General features: G+C 38.1%; 1 protein-coding gene across 1 annotated transcript in view; it reads left to right on the top strand.

Annotated features, from left to right (window-relative positions):
* Positions 1-21,232, top strand: part of LOC122974517 (L-selectin-like) — a 30,680-nt gene extending 9,448 nt beyond the window's left edge. Inside the window, exons 2-4 of the mRNA XM_044342553.1 lie at positions 20,503-20,801; positions 20,962-21,115; positions 21,177-21,232. Coding sequence (XP_044198488.1) covers positions 20,503-20,801; positions 20,962-21,115; positions 21,177-21,232 — 509 coding nt within the window. The remainder of the gene's footprint in view (positions 1-20,502; positions 20,802-20,961; positions 21,116-21,176) is intronic.
* The last annotated feature ends 2,900 nt before the right edge of the window (positions 21,233-24,132 follow it).

Below are 24,132 nucleotides of genomic sequence, written 5' to 3'. Positions count from 1 at the left end.
TGATGGCATTCTGACAGCGAGTTTGTGTCAGTCAGGTGTGCCACCAGAGCCACGTCATCTGCTTATTTAAAAAGAGTCTCTCACTGTTACATGACATGCAGTTTGTGTAGATGGAGAAGAGAATCGGAAATAAAATGCAGACCTGCTGGAGTCCTGTATTTAAAATCACTGTACTGGATTTAAAATGTTGAAGACTACATGCTGTGGCCTGTTTGTAAAAAACTGTTTTGTAAAAAACAGATCTGTTTTTAACCTGCATTAATAGGTTTTTTGGCCAATTGGGAGCAATGGAAAGATGTGATGAACACAACATTGTTTTTGCTTATTTACACTTCCAGAAGTTGTGGAGCAACATTATCAAGTCCAATGTTCACTCTGTGTTAGCTCTGTTTTTGCTCTCTACCAACTCCTGAGGGAAATATCTGGCTCTTTAGCTGCTAAATGTTAAAAATAATTACTTTTCACAAAGTAATTATTTTGTATTCTCAAGAGCTCAAGTTTATTATGTTGTGATCAGTTTCTTTTTACAGATTGAATGTTGAAATCATTCATGTCCTCTCTGGGTTTTCAATAAAGTCGATGACTTCCATTTGTGTTTCACATTTCCAGGATAAACTGAAGGAGAAAGGAGTGAGTGGAGTCACCCTGAAGTGGAGAGAAAAGCCTGATGGGAAAGTTTTCCACAAGGAGGGAAAAAGAACTCAAGACAGAGAGAAAGAAAACTGAGCTCTGAAATTAAAACCCAACTTTAGCTGTGCTAAGGCTAATGGGAAACCTATAATTAATACTGATTCTATCTGCTAATAAAATGTATACATAGTTCACTGCCTTGTAGTTATCAGAGCACTAAACCATAACTTAGAGTGAGCTAGTCCTTTATCAGTACTGTGTGTGATATTCATAACTCCTAATGAAATGTAATCCTCTCCAGAATAAAACATATCTATGGATTGTTGCATTTGCTTCAAGTTTACAGCAGTGCCAGTAAGTTCAAGTCTTATTTTGCATTGAGTTGTGCATTTTTAAAGCCACAAGAGGGCAGGCCATGCTTAGCTTAGTTCTCGAAATACTCCAGAGGAGGTGAAATTAACAACTATTATTTTACTATTGTTATAACTATTCATTTCCACGGTCAGTTTTATCATCAACCTTATTTAGTTTTATGGGATGATTTTACCCAAAGTACTTGGAGAAAAAAAACAAACTTATATCTTGGTAGTGTTAGGACCACATCTATATCTATATCTATACACATGAGTCAAAAAAGATCCTATTAGTGTTTGACAAGTTGTGTAAATGTATGAATGAAATGGCAAAAAGTGCAAGTACTTCATTTTCACCTCATTTTAATAGTCTGTAAGATTTATATTTGGACTGTATAGTTGTATATGACCACAGAAAAAGATGCAAGTTTGTTCTTAAAACTGGAAACCTGATAATAGGAAACTAATCCTGAAGAGATGCCCTCTTTTCATGTTTCTTTGCAAACTCTTTTACTTTAGTGGAGGATTTTAATGTAATTTAATTAATTTGTGGTAGCTGACTTTTGTGTCAGTTTTTTCTATGTTGCTGATGAACACCATCTTCAGCAGCTGGCTGGTGGTGTCCTCCAAACAAGTAAAACAAACCTTACCTGAGAGCAAACAACATCAGGCTGATGTGACAGTAAACATGTGGATTGTGTGTGTTGTTGTTTTGTGTGAAGTAAATTACAGTAAATGACTCATTTACTGTGTTCCTTCTCAGAGAGGCGGCTGCTACAGTCTTGTCTGAATCATCAGTCATTTTAGCTCCAGTTTGGAATTTATTTAGATTTATCTTTTAAGAATTGTAAGTAACAACCAGAATTTTAAGAACTTTAGTTTTTGTCAGAAGTTTGAAGTTTGCTAACAGCATTGTGGATCAAGACTTGAATAGAGAGAAAGTTTTCTCATCTCTTTTTTCTTCTATGTATTGACTCGTCACTTAGTTTCCTTGGTGAAACATCTACAGTATGAAACTGTTAAATTTGTTCAGAAGACACATGTTTTGTGTTGGAATAAACAGACATTAGCAGATTGAATCTATAACTCTGTCAGTCATGTTTGTAGAAAAGAGTCTGAATTTACCCAAATTCAACTCAGAGCAAATTCATCTTAGTTATGTGAAGGTTAGTTGAATGGGATAAACTAATATAACAGGTTCAATGTCAAAGTTTGTAAAATACATGGCTGTCAAGCTAGAAAGAGTTTCTTCTGACTTCCTGTGCATTAACATGTGTATCCAATCCAGAGCAGAGTACCTGATCCTCGTCTTTATGATTTCAACACTGGCAGCACAAACACAAACAGGCAGATGACTCAGCAGTGTCATCATTTTTGGACACCAGCCTCTTGCATTCAGTTTCTTCAAACCCAGTTATCATTTTGCAGATGTGGAGCAGTGTAAGTACGGGAAGAACTGCGTGGAGGCCGATGCCAAGCGGCTGCAGGCCAAAGAGGAAGAACTGATGAAGAAGAAGCAGGAGATCAGGAACCATCTGACCCATCTGAAGAAGGAGAGGAGAGACCTGCGCACTGCTGTGGAGGCTGCTGCTGGTAAAACACATAGACTTCTGTTGAAAAAGTGCTTGTTGTTAAATGACAAAGCCAAAGTCCTGCTTTATTGTGTTTTAAGATTCAGTCAGAACACTGAGCTGTACTATGCTGTCTTTTACTGCACTGTGGTGCTTCATTACTCCCACAGCAGTTTACTTTCAATTGCAAACAACTACCTGCATGCCACCATTAGCTGTCTAACTTTTTACCTGCATGTGTGTGTGTGTGTGTGTGTGTGTGTGTGTGTGTGTGTGTGTGCAGTCACCAGCGATGTTGTGACGGACCCAGGAGTCTTCTCCCCTCTCCAGCTGTGACACCTCACTGCTCCACCGGCAGCAGGGCGGCCAGAAGGCCTCACTAGTCCAGGGACACATCCTCAGGAAGGCCAAGGTCAGAGCTCACAATGTAGACTGAGACTAAAGTGCTGGGCTTACTGATGATGTCACTGATGCAAAAAGGCAGTTTTTGCAGTCCTGTTTCATTATGTCATTAGGTCTTCAGTTCATAAAGACATTTTCCCACTTTTGAGTGGAATTAACACATCGTCTTATCACCCAACATCAGTGTTGGATCTCACTAATGCTCTTGTGGCTGAATGGGATCAAATCCCTGCAGCCAGGTTCCAACATCTTGTGGAAAGGAAAAAATTTTTTTTACAGCCTGGATTTGAATTTTGTCGCTCTGGCTCATGGTTCTGTCAGTTATGATGACATCATACTTTATAACCATGTAAATGTGGGGCATGCAAACTGAGTGTGTGTCTCTGTTTGTTTGTTTTACAGGAACGGGAGCAGAAGATCGGCACATAGCGTGTTGAGGACACAAGCATAGCATTCACATGAACCAGAACAAGTTGCCTGTTTTAGTAAACTGTAAGTACCACAACATACAGACATGGCAACCTTTTGAAACGTTTATACTATGGAGCATGCTTAGTGCACAAACTTTCTTCTTCAAGCAACCACCAGTCTCTTTGTTTCCTTTTCACTCAAAATCTGATTCAGTTTGGGTTCAAAAAGGTCAAAACCAAGTATTTATTTGTAAATGTTTAAAGGAAATACTAGCTTCCCTTTGTTTATTCATGTTGATATATTTAAAGTTTTTTATTTACTATATGTATGTGTGTATATGTGTATGTGTGTATGTGTGTGTGTGTATGTGTATACAGTGTTGCTTGAAACTTTTTAGAATTTTCTACATTTCTGCATAAATATGACCTAAAACATGATCAGATATTTACACAACTCCTAAAATTAGATAAAGTGAACACCATTAAACAAATGAGACAAAAAAATCTTTTTTTTTTCATCTTTTTTATTTATTTATTGAGGAAAATTATCCAATCTTACATATTTGTGGGAGGCAAAAGTATGTGAACCCTTCCTTTCAGTAACTGGTGTGATCCCCTTTTACAGCAATAACTTCAACCAAACGTTTCTGGTAACTGTTTATCAGCCCTGCACATCAGCTTTTTTTTAATTTTTTTTTTTTTATTGGTGATACTGTTAACAAGACATAGTGGAAAGGAAAAAAATAAATAAAAGACAAATCAAGCAAATAGACAAACAAACAAAAATAATGACAAACAACAGCAGTGACAACATCATATTACAATGAAAAAGGTAGTAAATGTAGAGAGCAACTAAGCAATATGGATTGATTGTGGGAAAAGGGAAGGGGGGGTGAGTGATTAAAGTGAGAAAAGAAGAGAGAGAGGGGGAGGAGAAAGGGAGGGGGAGAAAGAAAAAGTGAGAGCATTAATAATTATGATAATAATAATAATGATAATAATAATAACAATACGACAATATAACATATTAATGATAATAGTCTTGTTTGATAGTATACTGTGGCATCGGTAGCGGCAGAGGCAGCCACAATAACAGCAAAATGGGTTAAATAATTAAGATATTTATATTAATTTATATCAATTTATATCTATTTGAGTTTATATCAATTAAATTAATTTAATATGGCTATGGGGGGTGGAGCCAAACACAGAGAGCCCAAGAAGGGGATGCCACCATCACCCCTCCACACGACAGCCAGCCCCTCCAGCAACACAGCCACAGCCCAGGGACCAGACCAGCTGAGACCAGCTAAGGGGTATTCCTCCTATAGTATTTGTCTGTTTTGCTTCTTTCCCCTTCTCCCCTTCACTGTCTTTTGTTGTTTGTTTGTTTGCTTCTTTGTCTGTTTTGGAGACGGTCCAAACCTAGTCCAGCTGGACCACTCTCAGACCCTTTGGGAGAGAGTTTGTCCAGTGGAAGGTGACCTGCTCCAACCATTCTTTAGTAGAACAACTTGTGTGTTTAGGGTTGTTGTCTTACTGCATGACGTGCTTTCTGTTGAGCTTCAGTTCACAGACAGATACCTTGACATTTTCCTGTAGAATTTGCTGGTACAACTCAGAACTCATGCCTCCATCCATGATTGCAAGTTGTCCTGGTTCAGAGGCAGCAAAGCAACCCAAACCATGATACTACCACCACCATGTTTCACAGATGGGTTAAGGTTCTTATGCTGGAATGCAGTGTTTCCTCATTTCCAAACATAACGCTCCTCTTTCAAGCCAAAAAGTTTGATTTTGGTCTCATCCATCCACAGAACATTGTTCCAATCACCTTCTGGCTTATCCACATGGTCTTGAGCGTACTATAATAGGCAGCAATGTTCTTTTTGGAGAGAAGTGGCTTTTTTCCTTGCAACTCTGCCATGCACACCATTGATGTTCAATGTTCTCCTGATGGTGGACTCATGAACATTGACTGTAGCCACTGCACGAGAGACCTTTAGTTTCCTAGAGGTTACCCTGGGGTCCATTCTGGCCTCCCAGACTATTACACGCCTGCTCTTGGTGTGATTTTTGTTGTTCGACCACTCCTGGGGAGGGTAACAATGATGTTGGATGTCTTCAATTTATACATGATCTGCCTGACAGTTGACTGGTGGAGTCCAAACTCTTTAGAAATGGTTTTGTAACCCTTTCCAGCCTGGTGAATATCAACAACTCTTCTTCTAATGTCCTCAGAAATCTCCTTTGTTCGAGCCATGACACATTTCCACAAACCTGTGTTGTGAAGCTCAGACTTTGATATTAAAGACCCAGATTTTTAAATGAGGTAGGGCCTCCCAGACTCACACTTGATTTTCATCCCATTGATTGAAACAACTGACTGTAATTTCCCCTTCAAATTAATTAATAATCCCAGGGGTTCACATACTTTTGCCACACACAAATATGTAACATTGGATCATTTCCCTCAATAAATAAATGAACAAGTGTAAGGTTTTTGTCTCACTTCTTTAACTGATGTCTCTTTATCTAGTTTTAGGATTTGAATGGAAATCTGATCACGTTTTAGGTCATATTTATGCAGAAATAGAGCAAATTCTAAAGGATTCACAAATTTCAAGCAGCACTGTACATATGTAGAGCTTGATGACCTCAAAATCTTGCTGTCCAATATGTATCAACATGCCATAAACTGAGGGACAGTGAATGACCCAGACACACACACACACACACGCACACACACACAAATACATGCATAAGATATACTATATGTAATTAATATATATCAATCTTAATGTTGGAGAAGTACCACTCCATTCTTCAGAGACATGCTGTACCCTCTGGTTTGCATCTTTGTGGAGAAGGATTCATACTGCAGCAGGATAATGACCCCAAACACACCTCAAAGCCAGCTGGAGTGCATGCTGTCATTAAAGTAAAAGGAGGAAATACTAAGATATTCTGAAATTTATGTACATTTTTCAAATTATTTGTAATGAAAGAAATAGTATTACATTCAGAACAAATGCAAAATAGAAGTATCTTGACTAGAGGTCTCAGACTTTGGATCCCACTGTACATGTACATCCTTTTTTTCTTTATGTAAAAATTGTTTTTATTTTTTTTGTCATTAACCTCTGACTTCATTTTCTGGAGTCTCGTCCTGTGTGGAATCTTAGGAAGCACTTGTGTTTGTTGGTAAACCAGAGGTGATCATCACACTTTCTGTACTTTGCATAAGAAATACAATATATTTGTATGCATCTATTCAACCCTTTAGACCATAAAATGTACTTGTGTCTGTTCTTGCCAGTAAGTAGTAGATAGCAAAAACATGAACCAGATCATCATTTTACACAATAATACATCGCCATCATTCAGAATGTCTTAACATTTACACTAACTGCACTAATTATGTCTCGAGGCAACGCATAAAAAATCACATTTTAGAAAAAATAAAACATGTCTTTAAAACATCAGTTCAGTTTTTTAGAGATTAAAGCACATGCTTGTATTTTTTTTAAAGGTTATCTTGATTTCAAGGTGTTATATAGTCAAATATATCTGACCCTTTTCTAGCACTGTGCCACATGTGGCTCCACTTCCTGAAAATGTGTCCCACCCCAAAAATGCAACATTATACCCACTTCAACTCCTCATCTGATTTGATAGAAACTTCTGATCAAGGTTAACAATGTGTGAAAATTACAATATGTATAAGTGAGAGGCTCAGAAGACTTCCTGCTGCCTGAAGGCAACAATATGTAGTAGAGTAGTGGTAGACAAATAGCAGCCATGAGCCAAATCTGGTTGAACTGTCTCCTATTAAACCTGTGAACTGATATTACTCAATTTATTTATATATGTATGTGTGTATTTTCATCTGATGTATATACACATTGGAATCAGTGGAATTTTAATTAGAGGTGTTAACCACATTTAAACATTTCAAACATCCAGCCCAGCCTCTCTGTGAACAGGTATCATTGGAACTACTTTCTACTGAAGAAATAGTCCCAATGAAAACTAATCACAGTGAATTCTGTTTGGAGTAATGAAGACTCCAGAGGGAGATGTTGCTGCTGAATTATCTGAATGTAACTTTTTCAACACTGTGAGCACCAAAAAACAAAGAAACAGAAAATTCCATTCACCTCTAATGTATAGAAGACAAATACAACTGAAACTCTGCACACTAGATACGACTGGAGGTAAGTGAGAAATAAAATATATATATTTTGTAGTTGAGATGAATTGATCCCTTCAAATCAACACCTTTGCACACGACCAAAGTGTACTTTACAATGTGTTGGAGATAAACATTAACATACTTTACAATACTTTTTGCATACAGAATGCAGCAGAACTGTGACTTTTGCCCCTAACAAAGAAGAGAAGCTGGTGTTGTATTTGACTAGATTTGCCTAAGAACAGCTAATACAGAGGTAGAGTTTCCTTGTAAGAGTGAACATCGACACACAGAGACCTCAGAGCAGCATCATGATGGAAAGGATCTTGCTGAGTGTCCTGTATCTCTCAGATCAGTATAATATTTAAAGATATAATATGTAACTTTTGCACATTATAATGTTTAATGTTTAATGTTTAACTTAATATTTTATTGAGTTGTGTAATTACATCATCCAAAATGTTTCTAATGTTCAAACCCAGAAATTCACACTTTTAATCAAGGTAAGGGTCCTTTTCATTTGGTCAGCAGTTAATAGCATCATATGACCTTTGTGCATACATCAGTGTTGTGGTTGTCTGCCAAATGCTGTCATAAACTGACATGTATCCAGATTTAAGCCACATTTTTATTAAACATTTTTTATATCTTGGTTGTTTTTAACTATATCTTTTAACCAGATGAAGGATTTTAGTCATCAGACGTCTGGATCTTAAGTTATCAGAGAAACAAGCTGAGCAAATGTTAACAGCAGCTCTGAATGTCTCGTATCCAGAGGGGCTGAAACACTGATTATTAACATGAAACTGCTTTATTCAGTGTTTTACTGGTTTTAATCACTGTGTAGGATATTCCTCAGCAGAACACTGTCTACCTTAATAAGTGGCCAATGCCATCACTTTCTTACTTTCCTTATTGTTTGAATGTGTACATTTGTGTCCATAACTATGTTGGAAATTTACTATAATTTTTAACTCAATTCTCCAAGTTGTATGTGTGTTAAAATCAGGTAATTAATATCTCAGTAACCACTAGAGATAAACATGTGCTGTTTGGTAGCATTGTAATCTCCTGAGCATAAGAACATTTGATTTTTAGTCATGGTAGTTGTTTGGTAACAAGGTACAGTTGTTTGAGAGATTGTTTTAAAAATAAGACAAATTATCTGACCTCCAGTGGATGCCATGATTGGTCAGACGCTTCTCTGAAGTACCTTATCTAACTGTACCTATAAAAGACCATCGCTGGAATGTAATAGTTGGATTCTCTTTGTTGCTGGTACGAGGTCCCATTCTTTCTCTGAGTTGAAACCAACTTCAGCTGACAAATCTTCATCTCCACTCCCCACGGTGGCAACGCTTTCTCATCTCTCCTGACCACACCACTCAGCAGCTACCAGCCCACAGACATGCAAATAGCACACTTCCGCTCTGCTAACCGGGTGAATTCAAAAAGCTTCATCTGCTTAGAACTGAATTCTAAATTTGCCACCCCAGTTTACCAGCTGCTTCCAGTGACGGTCACTAGTCAACCCCTTTTCTGACAAACTCTGGTTCTGCATTCATTCATTCTTTCATTGTAGCGTCATTGTTTGTTTAGTGAGTGTTGTTTTGTGTCATTGTTAGGTTAGTCTTTAGGTAATAAATGTTTTGCATATCATTGCCTTTGTTTTCTTTAACTTACTTTCAGTCACTTTACGTATCCGATTCCTTTCCTGAGTGCAAGTTAATTCCTTCCCAAAGCTGATTTATGTGTTAAAGATTCTCTTGACTAATCACCAAGAGAAACTATTTATTAGTCTTATTATGCTGATTCTGAGGTTATAACGCTGGACAAATAATTGAAGTGGTTCTGTGTAATAATTCTGCTTAACAGTAAATTTCCCCAAACTGAGCTAAAATTTCCCTACAATTGGGTCTGTTTGTTTTGGAGAGGAGGAGACCTCTGTGGATAATTTGGTTCCTGGTAAAAACCTCCTGAACAGTGAACACTGAAGGAATCCTAACCGGGAGAAGCTGACTGCAATGACTGCAATGGTGGTTATTTCACAATGAAGACAACAACTCCCATGATCCCACACTACTTCATGATGTCATCAAACTCTGTCTTTTGTTTTTGTTTTGATTAAGAGACCACTGTCAGCAGAAGTTAAATACTGTGTGTTTAATAATGTCTAACAGTGTTTATTATTTCATTATACTATAATACTTAAAAATGTTAGAGTCACCTCACATGTTAAAAAGTGGTGTTTTCCTCACAGGCTGGTCCATCTTCTCCACATGTCGTCTCCATCAGTACCACTTTGTTTCTGAGCGCATGAATTGGACTGAAGCTCAGACCTACTGCAGAGAGACATACACAGACCTGGTCACCATTGAAAACACTGAAGACATGAACCAACTCATCAACACAGTTTCATCTGCTGGTTACAACAGTCAAGTCTGGATTGGCCTGTACAGAGTCATTGATTGGAAGTGGTCAGATGGGTACAGAGGGAGTGGAGCTGAATATAGGGACTGGGACTCCAGTGAACCAGATTTAGGGGCTGATGAACTCTGTGTAATGGTCTATAATAGTCATTACAGATGGACAGATTATTTTTGTTCATACGAAACATATTTTGTCTGTTATAATGGTAAGTACCCAGCAAAGCATTATTTCTTCTCTAGTAATGATTATATTGAAGTTCAGCACTTCAAATCAAAGATTCATTTTTTCCCCAATAATTTAACTGCAGGAACACAGCTGGATCCTCAATTTGTTTTTGTGAATCAACCAATGAACTGGTCCAATGCTCAGAGGTACTGCAGGGAGAACTTCATAGACCTGGCCACTGTGAGGAACGACACTGAGAACCAGGAGGTCATGAACTTGGTGCCAGGTACATACTGGGCATGGATCGGCCTGTACAGAGATCCTAACATTAACTGGTCTGATGGCAGTACCTACTCGTTCACCAAATGGGGTGGTTCAGTTTCAGCATCACTCAAACGGATGAAAATGATGTGTGGTGTGCAGGAATCAAACCAATGGACATTTATGTCCTGTGGAGAGAGATTTCCATTTGTCTGCTACAGCATCCCTCCTGGTGAGTGGTTTACTGTCCTTCAGTGGAAGCCAGAGAATGCTGCATAACTTTAGTATAAATCATGTTTGAATGTACATGAAAAAATGTAAAAATCACAGAACTAATACGACAGCAAATGAATGATTCATTTCTCCTCTTATTCTGTGTCTCAGTACCAGTAAAGAGGCAGGTAGTTAAGCTGAGGATGAAGGTGCAGGACTCCTCTGTGGATCTCAATGACCCTGCTGTGAAAGCAAACATCCTGAAAAAGGCAAGTCTCCAAAATCCGGACTGGGTTAGGGGCTGGTGTGTCTCAAACAGGTCTAGAATACTTGTTTACATGCTTATTCTGCTTGATGTGTTTTGCTACTATGAAGTTTGATAATATCTAAAAACCAATGGGGGATTTTAGATACAACAACAACACAATAGGGAGGATGAATGTTTCAAAATGGTTTCCATCTGTGTTTCCCAGTTCCAGGAAAGACTGAAGGAGCAAGGAGTGAGTGGAGTCACCCTGAAGTGGAGAGAACAGCCTGATGGGAAAGTCTTCCACAAGGAGGGAAAAGAAGAGAAGAAGAAAAAAAGAAAGAAGACCGAGCTCTGAAATGAAAACCCAGCTTTTCTTATCTGTAATCCATGTTGAATGTTGATTCTCTATCTGCTAACAATACACTATCATCAGCTTAACCGTAACCTTGCACTCAAACAAAAACACTTTAGCAAAAGGCAAGAGTACTAAGAAAAGACACAACTGACAAATGTATGAAAAAGTGCGAGTGTCTTATATAGATAATATGATATAGGCTGATAATATAGGCTGACACAGCAAAATGTAGCCACTTCACATTCCCTCCATGACAGCCAGTGGAGGAAGAAGTTTTTATATCCTTTACTTCAAAGCAGCAATACTACAATATAACATAAGTATGATGAGTAAAACGTAGTAGAAGTATAACAAGTGAAAATAGTGGTTGTGCAGTGACGTTAATATGACATTATTAGATTATTAATACTGATGCATCAGTGTGTGAACAACATTTTATTGTTGTAGCTGGTTAAGGTGGAGCTAGTTTGAACTACTTTATATACAGCAAACTTAACTGTAGGTAGTTAAGTCCAGTGGTTCCCAACCTAGGGGTTGGGCCCCTCCAAAGGGTCCCAAGATAAATCTGAGGGGTCGTGAGATGATTGATGGGAGAGGAAAGAGGTTAAAAGACAAATGAAACACTGGTTTAATCTTTAATGTGTTGTATTTTTTATCATGAGTGTTTTCATGTTAAATAAAATATTCTGTAAAGTAACTAGTGACTATAGGTGTTAAATAAATGTATAATATTTCCTCAAATATTGTGGAGCACATGTTGCTAAAAATGGAAACATTCAAGTAAAGTATAAGTACCTCAACATTGTACTGAAGTACAGTATTTGATTAAATGTAGTTAGTTTGTTGTCAGATGATGACAGGAACATGTCATGTGACTGAGCACCTCTGTTATTTTACACACCATTGGACAAACTATGTGCTCCTACAAACATGGTTGTGAACGTCACACCAAACCTCTGTAAATATGTCAGGTCTAAATAATTACACACAACTAAAGAATATACAGATACATAGTGGGATTATAGTGAATTATCAATGACTACATGAGCACATACTGTGTTTCATATTGCATACATGCTGAGTTCTCCACGTATCTGTGTGTGAGAATTAAAATGCAACACTGCACTCTTGTGTTTGCATGTGTGTATTGTTGGCTACAAAGTGAGAGTCTAGTAAATGTGGGAACAAAGTGAGAGACAGACATGTAAAACAAGAGGGGAGGATGTGATTTGTTGTTGTAGTTTTACTGAACTACAGCTGATTGCATGTTACCCTTTAGAAATAATCTTACTACCATAGGATCATTAAAATGGTTTGCTTGAGAAAACATCTGAAATATCTTCATTTTAGAGGAGTCATTGAACCTCTCCTGTATTTCTCTCTTTGTTGGTAATGATTTACTGAGTCCTATTGACCTCGTCTCGTCATGATTGGACTCGTCTCACAACACAAATCAACCAATATTACAATCAGTCAAAAATATGCTGAACCAAAAGAGGCAAAAGCAACACTACATACAACTAAACAAAAGAAAGAAAAAAATTAAAAAGAACAAAAACTATAGGCAAAACAGTAGATAACTATCCTAAAAGAAAAGAAAAAGGAAAATTAAAAAAAAACAAAAAACCAATCCCAAATATCCAACCGTGGCCTTCAATATGATATGTTTAATTATCTCATCCTACCTCTACCATAATAACCCCGGCCAATTATGGCACAGCTCAAATGCTCCTCCGCTCTGGACCCCTAAATCACAAAGAACTCATCATTTTTGATACGACTCAATACAACACTACACAGGAAACAACAACTATTAGTGCCTACCTCTACAGGTGAAATCTACTGTCTCCCACGGATCTGGATGTTCAAAAGCTGGGGTTGCCTGCACCTGGTATTTACAATTGTTGCCATTAATACCATGAAGAAAACCTGGCAGGTTGACTTTCAACTACTATACATACCTCGAACAGGAAGACCAAACTCCCTGTCTGCCAGCTGACCACCGTGTAGGAGGACTATAGCACTCTGCCGTACGCTACGGGAAAACACGTCTGTGTGTGTGTATTCAATGAGTATTTATAATGTGATTTGATTGCGCTGTCGGCGTTTCCCTTGTATGGAAAGTGACATACTAACATAAAGAGGAAGTGACATAGGTGGCCGTGACCAGCCAGGTAAAAGTGGCACAATTACACATCTATCTGCTTGTTATTTTCTTTTAATAAACAGGCAAAATACAAAGTGTAAATCAAATAAGAGGCAAAGATTTGGAGGGGCAGCAATAAAAGCAATGCCATAAAGACAATAATAACGCAAGAGTACTATGTTTTTATTACAGTGGTGACCACCCTACAGGTGTACGCTGGTGAGATGAGGGAACATATCCGATCTGCTCCCTGCTGAACTACTTTACAGCAAACATACGGTGAGTAATAATCTGAATGTATTTAAGCGGTAATGTTACCCTGCAGTTCTTCCCAAAGTTCCAGATTATTGCTCAGGAGGTCGTACATACTCATGTATGTAATAATAGAACAGGTACCTGGTTAAACAATGACTACAGTGTAATCTGTAAATTCCTAAATTTTTACCCCCTTATTCCATAACGTCACATCTTGTTCCCCTGTACCTACATATATGTATTGGTACGTACTGTACTGGTACACTGTTAGTACAAAAGATTACACCATAACTACAGAGTAATTACACTGTACGTTGCGGGCTGTATTGTAAAGCGTTACCAAAATAAAATGTCATCTTTGTTGGCTATATGTCCACTAACAGGGCCTCACACAGCTTAATTAAAACATACTATAGTTATTTAACAAACTTACTCTTCCTACTAGCTATCATACATTGTAACTACTCGTGTTAATTCTTTGCTTATCAAAGTAATCCTTCATACATATCACATTCCTACTGAGTCATGTAGAGTTTAAAGGCAATTTAATAGATATCACAATAAAAAAAAACATACATCATACATCAGCTTCAACCTCACTGAAAGTTGTCCACTGGATGGCACTGTGGTTCTATTACTATGTAACAATTTGACAGGCATTACTTTGTGACCAATAATATATAGATTACAAGATGATTTTATACTTAAGAAACATTGAATCAAACTTCTGGTTTTAAGGAACACAGAAATTCAACTAAGGCTTACCTGAATTTACGACAGGTCTGGACTATCTTTATTGGAAGTCTCACCAGGGTGAAAGCAACAGGGGAGGAATGTGGGTGTGTGTGTATGTATGAGATTAGAAGGTGAAAAGAAACATAAAATGTAGGTAGAGTTGTCCAAACTCATCAAACAAATTGATGAGGTTTCACTATGATAAACAGTCTCTCCGCATTTGTCCAAGGAAAGGGTCCTTTAATCCCTCATAAATCATAAATTCCACTTGGGATTGTCCCACACAATTTAGAGAGAGTTTGGGGTGAGGAGATGGTTCTGTGAGGAGTCAAACCGGACACTTTAATGTGAAGGAAGGGTTCTCAGTTTACCTGAGGGCATTTCCAGACAAAGTTGAATATACATCCATGTCTTTTGAGGTTAGAGGTTATTGTTGATTGAGCTCAGACCTTCTTTGGGCTATTTTTGCAGGAAAAACAAAGATCAACTGGTTCTCCTACAATTCTGACAGGTTTGAGGCTAGAGTAGGCAAGTGTTGAAAATGTTTGTAAAAATAATCTTTTATGCTCATTTTCTAAAACTATTTTCTACTATTATTTTCTGTATTGTACAACATTATGTGCATATTTTTCTGTAACTTTCGTGGTAGCTCAGCTCTGTGAAGCACATTTACGTAGTACATTCCTGGAATGAAATGTATGATATAAATAAAGTTTTGTTTGCTTGCTTGATAATATCAAATTCAAATCCATTTAAATGTGGAGCATGCAAACTAAGTGTGTGTCTCTGTTTGTTTGTTTGGGAGCAGAGGAACGGCACATAAACCTCTCAACCCCTCACATCAGTCTCATATTATTTCCTCTTTTTTTCTTTTTAAGAAATTGTGTTTATATTTATTTAAACTGTTCATACAGTCTGAGAGCATGTTGAGGACACAAGCATAGCATTCACATGAACCAGAACAAGTTGCCTGTTTTAGTAAACTGTAAGTACCACAACATACAGAAATAGCAACCTTTTGAAACTTTTATACTATGGAGTATGTTTAGTGCACAAACTTTCTTCTTCAAGCAACCACCAGTCTCTTTGTTTCCTTTTCACTCAAAATCTGATTCAGTTTGGGTTCAAAAAGGTCGAAACCAAGTATTTATTTGTAAATGTTTAAAGGAAATACTAGCTTCCCTTTGTTTATTCTTGTTGATATATTTAAAGTGTTTTTGTAGAATTTGTTTGGCTCCACACGATCATATTTTCTACATCATGACTGGTTGTCATTCATGTGTGTCAGCATCAGCAGACAAAGTGCATCTTTAAGGGTCACAGTAATCACACAGCAGCTGAACAACAATGCAGCTCCTCTCAAAGAGCTATTTATTTCAAGAAGCAGAATTATTCTCAGCATCATCGTGAATTCATATTTTATGTCTGTGATGTGGGAGGAATTTGAAGGTATATTGGTGGGTAATGGTGAATCCCCTGTTTTATTTCCTGTTTTCTTGCTGAATGAATACAATACAATATTCTGCCTACCAACTGTCAGCAGCTGACAGTTGGTAGGCCCCTTCATCCTGGTTTACTGTCCACTGGCTGTGAAACCAGAGCCCCTCATCTTCATCAGGGCCTTTTTTAGTTGTGTCCATTACCTAAACTGCCAGGTTTTAATATGAAAAACCATATTTTTTCACTTGTCTCTAGTGTTGTGTAGCCATGCAGATACTTTTGGTTGTATTTGTCCAGGTATTGAGATTTCTGCACCAACACAATGAGACTGAATAGAATATTGTTTATGGCACTAACAGCATAATCAATAATTACAAATTCAAACGCAACGTGTCTTTCAAGAAACCTGTTTTCTTTAGTACTATTTTTGCAGTAGAAAGTTGTTCATGTTGTTTCTCTGTCAGCTTGGCGTGGCTTATAACTGAGCAAGATGTCTGATGTCAGTAAATGTGAACCTGCTGTACATAGCTTGGCTTTGTAGGTGGGGGTGGGGGGTTGTGGGGGGAATACAGACTCATGCATCAGTGTTTGTTTTTGCACCTTATTCATTTTCTACTCTGTTTTATATCTCAGACAGTCTCCGCCTTGGTGACAGACATGCTTGTACATAAATGAATAAACCTGACAAACAGCTCACTGCTGACTGTGATGAAATGCAACATTTCTATTTTTCTGAACGTTTTAAGGACGTCTCCATGTTAAAGGATGTGGTTCGAGTTAAGAAAAAGCTCAAGTTGAGGTTGTACTTAAAGGGCTCGTAAAAAAGGAAGTTTGAACGTTCACTTTTCCATGACAGCTGGGCAAACTCCATCTGCTGTACAGAGAACTACTCTCCTGAGACTGAAAGTGTGATCACTGTTATTAGTTTTTGGAGCTGTTCCTCAACAAGCTGCCCTAAACTCATCATGAGGAAGAAACATGTCACACAGTGCAGCCATGTGGCTCATTAACGTGTTTTTAATAGTTTTTGGACAACGGAGGTCTACGGCACAGAGAAATAAGATATATCAGACTTTGGATACAAACACAATACTTGTAAGTAGGATGAGTTCATTGCTGTTCACAGACATTACTGTTAGCAGCTGGGTCAGTAAAATCAGTCCTTGGGAAACTTCCACTCCCAACATAAAGCTCTGCAAATGAATATCAACTGTAACAATGAGGAAATGAAACAGCATGTCCGACAACTCCTTCAGGCTCTGCAGGAGGGAGGAGACAGACAGAAACTCAGGGTTTGAAGAAAAGCTGCCAGTGAGCAGGTTAGTTCACAGAGTGAGTTACCACAGTGACTGACCTTCAGTTAAAGTCATCTCACGTGTTTTCACTAAACCCACGATCTGGAACAGACCCCAGGCTAAAGAGAAGCCCCCTTACTGATGGCTGTAGTCAAAAGTATGCTCTGTTGCACCTGTAACCACACCCAACAGCAATGTCATGATGTACTTACCACAGCCCAAAGTACACTTCTCTACATCACAGCAGCAAGGTGAGAAGTTTAACCACTGAAGGTCAGCAAAAAGATTTTCGGCTGCTGTTAAATTGCTAATTTAATAATGTGGGAGCTCACATACAGTATATATATGCCCAATATGTATGAACATGCCACAACCTGAGGGACAGTGAATGACCTACACACACGCACACACATGCACACACACACACACACACACACACACACGCACATACACACACGCACACACACATACACACACACGCACACACATACACACACGCACACACACACACGCACGCGCGCGCACACACACACACTTGTGGACTTCAATGGAAATCTGATCAAGTTTTAGGTCATATTTATGCAGAAATAGAGCAAATTCTAAAGGATTCACAAATTTCAAGCAGCACTGTACATATGTAGAGCTTGATGACCTCAAAATCTTGCTGTCCAATATGTATCAACATGCCATAAACTGAGGGACAGTGAATGACCCAGACACACACACACACGCACACACACGCACACACACACACACACACACACACACACACACACAAATACATGCATAAGATATATTATATATAATTAATATATATCAATCTTAATGTTGGAGAAGTACCACTCCATTCTTCAGAGACATGCTGTACCCTCTGGTTTGCATCTTTGTGGAGAAGGATTCATACTGCAGCAGGATAATGACCCCAAACACACCTCAAAGCTTTGCAAGAACTACTAGAAGACCAAAGAAGACCAAGGAGTCCTGACTGTCATGGACTTGGAGGGAGATGTTGCTGCTGAATTATCTGAATATAACTTTTTCAACACTGTGAGCACCAAAAAATAAAGAAACAAAAAATTCCATTCACCTCTAATGTATAGAAGACAGAAATCTCAGAAAAACAGAAAGACAAATACAACTGAAACTCTGCACACTAGATATGACTGGAGCAAAGTGAGAAATAAAATATATATATTTTGTAGTTGGGAAAAAAATAAAATATTCTGTGAGTACATGACAATGTTTTGGAGACAAACATTTACATACGTCATACTTTTTGCATTTGGAATGCAGCAGAACCGTGACTTTTAATAGTAACAGAGAAGAGAAGCTGGTCTTGTATTTGACTAGATTTGCCTAAGAACAGCAAATACAGAGGTAGAGTTTCCTTTTAATAGTGAACATCGACACACAGAGACTTCAGAGCAGCATCATGATGGAAAGGATCTTGTTGGGTGTCCTGTATCTCTCAGGTCAGTGAAATATTTAAAGATATAATATGTAACTTTTCTGCATTATAAAATCTAAAAACGACTAGACATATGTTATATATTTTGTTGAGTTGTTTAATTATCCCAGATGTTTCCAACAATGTTCAAACCGTGAGAAATCTGAAATTTTAATCAAGGTTAAGGGTCTGTGTCATTTGGTTGGCAGTTAATAGCATCATATCCTCTTTGTGTGTATGTCAGTGTTGTGGTTGTCTGCCAGAAACTGTCAATAATTTCATTTTTATCTAGTTTTAAGCCACATTTTTATTAAACATTTTTTATATCTTGGTTGTTTTTTACTATATCTTTTAACCGGATGAAGGATTTTAGTCATCAGACGTCTGGATCTTAAGTTATCAGAGAAACAAGCTGAGCAAATGTTAACCGCAGCTCATTTAACAGCCTCTCTGAATGTCTCGTATCCAGAGGGGCTGAAACACTGATTATTAACATGAAACTGCTTTATTCAGTGTTTTACTGGTTTTAATCACTGTGTAGGATATTCCTCAGCACAACTGTCTACCTTAATAAGTGGCCAATGCCATCACTTTATTACTTTCCTTATTGTTTGAATGTGTACATTTGTGTCCATAACTATGTTGGAAATGTTTAACTCAATTCTCCAAGTTGTATGTGTGTTAAAATCAGGTAATTAATATCTCAGTAACCACTAGAGATAAACATGTGCTGTTTGGTAGCATTGTAATCTCCTGGGCATAAGAACATTAGATTTGTAGTCATGGTAGTTGTTTGGTAACAAGGTACAGTTGTTTGAGAGATTGTTTCAAAAATAAGACAAATTATCTGACCTCCAGTGGATGCCATGATTGGTCAGACACTTCTCTGAAGTCCCTTATCTAACTGTACCTATAAAAGACTATCGCTGGAATGCAATAGTTGGATTCTCTTTGTTACTGGTACGAGGTCCCATTCTTTCTCTGAGTTGAAACCAACTTCAGCTGACAAATCTTCATCTCCACTCCCCACGGTGGCAACACCTTCTCATCTCTCCTAACGTCACCACACCACTCAGCAGCTACCAGCCCACAGACATGCAAGTAGCACACTTCTGCTCTGCTAACCGGGTGAATTCAAAAAGCTTCATCTGCTTAGAACTGAATTCTAAATTTGCCACTCCAGTTTACCAGCTGCTTCCAGTGACGGTCACTAGTCAACCCCTTTTCTGACAAACTCTGGTTCTGCATTCATTCATTCTTTCATTGTGGCATCATTGTTTGTTTAGTGAGTGTTGTTTTGTGTCATTGTTAGGTTAGTCTTTAGGTAATAAATGTTTTGCATATAAAGTCATTGCCTTTGTTTTCTTTAACTTACTTTCAGTCACTTTACGTGTCCGATTCCTTTCCTGAGTGCAAGTTAATTCCTTCCCAAAGCTGATTTATGTGTTAAAGATTCTCTTGACTAATCACCAAGAGAAACTATTTATTAGTCTTATTATGCTGATTCTGAGGTTATAACGCTGAACAAATAATTGAAGTGGTTCTGTGTAATAATTCTGCTTAACAGTAAATTTCCCCAAACTGAGCTAAAATTTCCCTACAATTGGGTCTGTTTGTTTTGGAGAGGAGGAGACCTCTGTGGATAATTTGGTTCCTGGTAAAATCCTCCTGAACAGTGAACACTGAAGGAATCCTAACCGGGAGAAGCTGACTGCAATGACTGCAATGGTGGTTATTTCACAATGAAGACAACTCCCATGATCCCACACTACTTCATGATGTCATCAAACTCTGTCTTTTGTTGTTGTTTTGATTAAGAGACCACTAGCAGCAGAAGTTAAATACTGTGTGTTTAATAATGTCTAACAGTGTTTATTATTTCATTATACTATAATACTTAAAAATGTTAGAGTCACCTCACATGTTAAAAAGTGGTGTTTTCCTCACAGGCTGGTCCATCTTCTCCACATGTCGTCTCCATCAGTACCACTTTGTTGCTGAACCCATGAATTGGACTGAAGCTCAGATGTACTGCAGAGGGACATACACAGACCTGGCCACCATTGAAAACACTGAAGACATGAACCAACTCATCAACACAGTTTCATCTGCTGGTTACGACAGTCAGGTCTGGATTGGCCTGTACAGAGTCATTGATTGGAAGTGGTCAGATGGGTACAGAGGGAGTGGAGCTGAATATAGGGACTGGCACTCCAATGAACCAGATTTAGGGGCTGATGAACTCTGTGTAATGGTCTATAATAGTCAAAACAGATGGACAAATTATCCTTGTTCATACAAAACATATTTTGTCTGTTATAATGGTAAGTACCCAACAAAGCATAATTTCTTCTCTGGTAATGATTATATTGAAGTTCAGGACTTAAATCATGATTCCCCCCAATAATTTATCTGCAGGAACACAGCTGGATCCTCAATTTGTTTTTGTGAATCAAAATATGAACTGGTCCAATGCTCAGAGGTACTGCAGGGAGAACTTCATAGACCTGGCCACTGTGAGGAACGACACTGAGAGCCAGGAGGTCCTGAACTTGGTGCCAGGTACAGGCTGGGCATGGATCGGCCTGTACAGAGATCCTGGTATTAACTGGTCTGATGGCAGTGCCTACTCATTCACCAAATGGAGTGGTTCAGTTTCAGCATCACTCAGATTGGTGAAAATGATGTGTGGTGTGCAGGAATCAAACTATTGGACATTTAAGTCCTGTGAAGAGAGATTTCCATTTGTCTGCTACAGCATCCCTGGTGAGTGGTTTACTGTCCTTCAGTGGAAGCCAGAGAATGCTGCATAACTTTAGCATAAATCATGTTTGAATGTACATGAAAAAATGTAAATATCACAGAACTAATACGACAGCAAATGAATGATTCATTTCTCCTCTCATTCTGTGTCTCAGTACCAGTAAAGAGGTGGGTAGTTAAGCTGAGGATGAAGGTGCAGGACTCCTCTGTGGATCTCAATGACCCTGCTGTGAAAGCAAACATCCTGAAAAAGGCAAGTCTCCAAAATCCAGACTGGGTTAGGGGCTGGTGTGTCTCAAACAGGTCTAGAATACTTGTTTACATGCTTATTCTGCTTGATGTGTTTTGCCACTATGAAGTTTGATAATATCTAAAAACCAGTGGGGGATTTTAGATACAACAACAACACAATAGGGGGGATGAATGTTTCAAAATGGCTTCCATCTGTGTTTCCCAGTTCCAGGAAAGACTGAAGGAGCAAGGAGTGAGTGGAGTCACCCTGAAGTGGAGAGAACAGCCTGATGGGAAAGTCTTCCACAAGGAGGGAAAAGAAGAGAAGAAGAAAAAAAGACAGAAGACTGAGCTCTGAAATGAAAACCCAGCTTTACTTATCTGTAATCCATGTTGAATGTTGATTCTCTATCTGCTAACAATACACTATCATCAGCTTAACCGTAACCTTGACTACATCCTGTATAGAAGAGTTTTATCCTTCCTCATCAATATTACTGTGTGAAGTGTTTCAATCAAAGTCACTTTTCTTCCAAATAAAACATATGAGATGAGTCTTTGGCTTCAAGTTTACAGTGTGTGAACCAACCTGATAAAAGCAACAGACACACAGTTATGGCAGTGATTTATTGCAGAATAATAAAGTAATCTAGGTGATAATGGGAGCACTGGTAGCCTGCAAAGGCCTTCCATCCAAACTTTTGAAATCTGTAGACTTCTGTTGCTGCACTCAAAGAAAAACACTTTAGCAAAAGGCAAGAGTACTAAAAAAAGACACAACTGACAAATGTATGAAAAAGTGTGAGTATCTTATATAGATAATATGATATAGGCTGATAATATAGGCTGACACAGCAAAATGTATCCACTTCACATTCCCTCCATGACAGCCAGTGGAGGAAGAAGTTTTTACATCCTTTACTTCAAAGCAGCAAAACTACAATATAACATAAGTATGATGAGTAAAACGTAGTAGAAGTATAACAAGTGAAAATAGTGGTTGTGCAGTGATGTTAATATGACATTATTAGATTATTAATACTGATGCATCAGTGTGTGAACAACATTTTATTGTTGTAGCTGGTTAAGGTGGAGCTAGTTTGAACTACTTTATATACAGCAAACTTAACTGTAGGTAGTTAAGTCCAGTGGTTCCCAACCTAGGGGTTGGGCCCCTACAAAGGGTCCCAAGATAAATCTGAGGGGTTGTGAGATGATTGATGGGAGAGGAAAGAGGTTAAAAGACAAATGAAACACTGGTTTAATCTTTAATGTGTTGTATTCTATATCATGAGTGTTTTTATGTTAAATAAAATATTCTGTACAGTAACTAGTGACTATAGGTGTTAAATAAATGTATAATATTTCCTCAAATATTGTGAAGTACAAGTTGCTAAAAATGGAAATATTCAAGTAAAGTACAAGTACCTCAACATTGTACTGAAGTACAGTATTTGAGTAAATGTAGTTAGTTTGTTGTCAGAAGATGACAGGAACATGTCATGTGACTGAGCACCTCTGTTATTTTACACACCATTGGACAAACTATGTGCTCCTACAAACATGGTTGTGAACGTCACACCAAACCTCTGTAAATATGTCAGGTCTAAATAATTACACACAACGAAAGAATATACAGATACATAGTGGGATTATAGTGAATTATCAATGACTACATGAGCACATACTGTGTTTCATATTGCATACATGCTGAGCTCTCCACGTATCTGTGTGTGAGAATTAAAATGCAACACTGCACTCTTGTGTTTGCATGTGTGTATTGTTGGCTACAAAGTGAGAGTCTAGTAAATGTGGGAACAAAGTGAGAGACAGACATGTAAAACAAGAGGGGAGGATGTGATTTGTTGTTGTAGTTTTACTGAACTACAGCTGATTGCATGTTACCCTTTAAAAATAATCTTACTACCATAGGATCATTAAAATGGTTTGCTTGAGAAAACATCTGAAATATCTTCATTTTAGAGGAGTCATTGAACCTCTCCTGTATTTCTATCTTTGTTGGTAATGATTTACTGAGTCCTATTGCATTTCTACATGAGTGGTGCTTGAGAGAATTTGAGGAAGACAGATAACAGAGAGAGAAAATAAAACATGTATTGAGTTCAGTAAAGTGACTTATTTGGATGTAGTTTGGTTAAACTAAGAACCTGGAGTTTTGTATTAATTTGCAGCCTTGTAACATTTAGATGGGAGCTGTGTTTAGTGGCCTTTTGTTTGACACAAATGATAATGATGTAATAATAAATTACTCACCTTTACCTGGTTTCTTGGAGAGTGGATGCCACCCTTCGGTGATGAAACCTTCCGTGACCATGAACCTGGGAAGAATCATCACCCATTTACCGTGTGTGAGCCCGGCTATGTGCTCCTGTGTGTCTGGCACAGTTAGAGTGTAAGGTTGATAACAGAGATGGGAGAAATTACTCACCTTGTGCAACATTTCTGGAGAAGAAACTCAGGCACAGTGCAGATGAGTAGAGGAGAGAACACCTGCTGCCAAGCAGGCTGCCTGCGTGACGTTATGTCATAGAAAGATGTAAGATGAGAGGCCAGAGAAGAACGAG

Source organism: Thunnus albacares, chromosome 22, assembly GCF_914725855.1.
Source record: "Thunnus albacares chromosome 22, fThuAlb1.1, whole genome shotgun sequence".
Classification (NCBI taxonomy): Eukaryota; Metazoa; Chordata; class Actinopteri; order Scombriformes; family Scombridae; genus Thunnus; species Thunnus albacares.
Note: the sequence above shows the minus strand (reverse complement) of the source record. Positions and strands in the feature narration are given on the sequence as shown.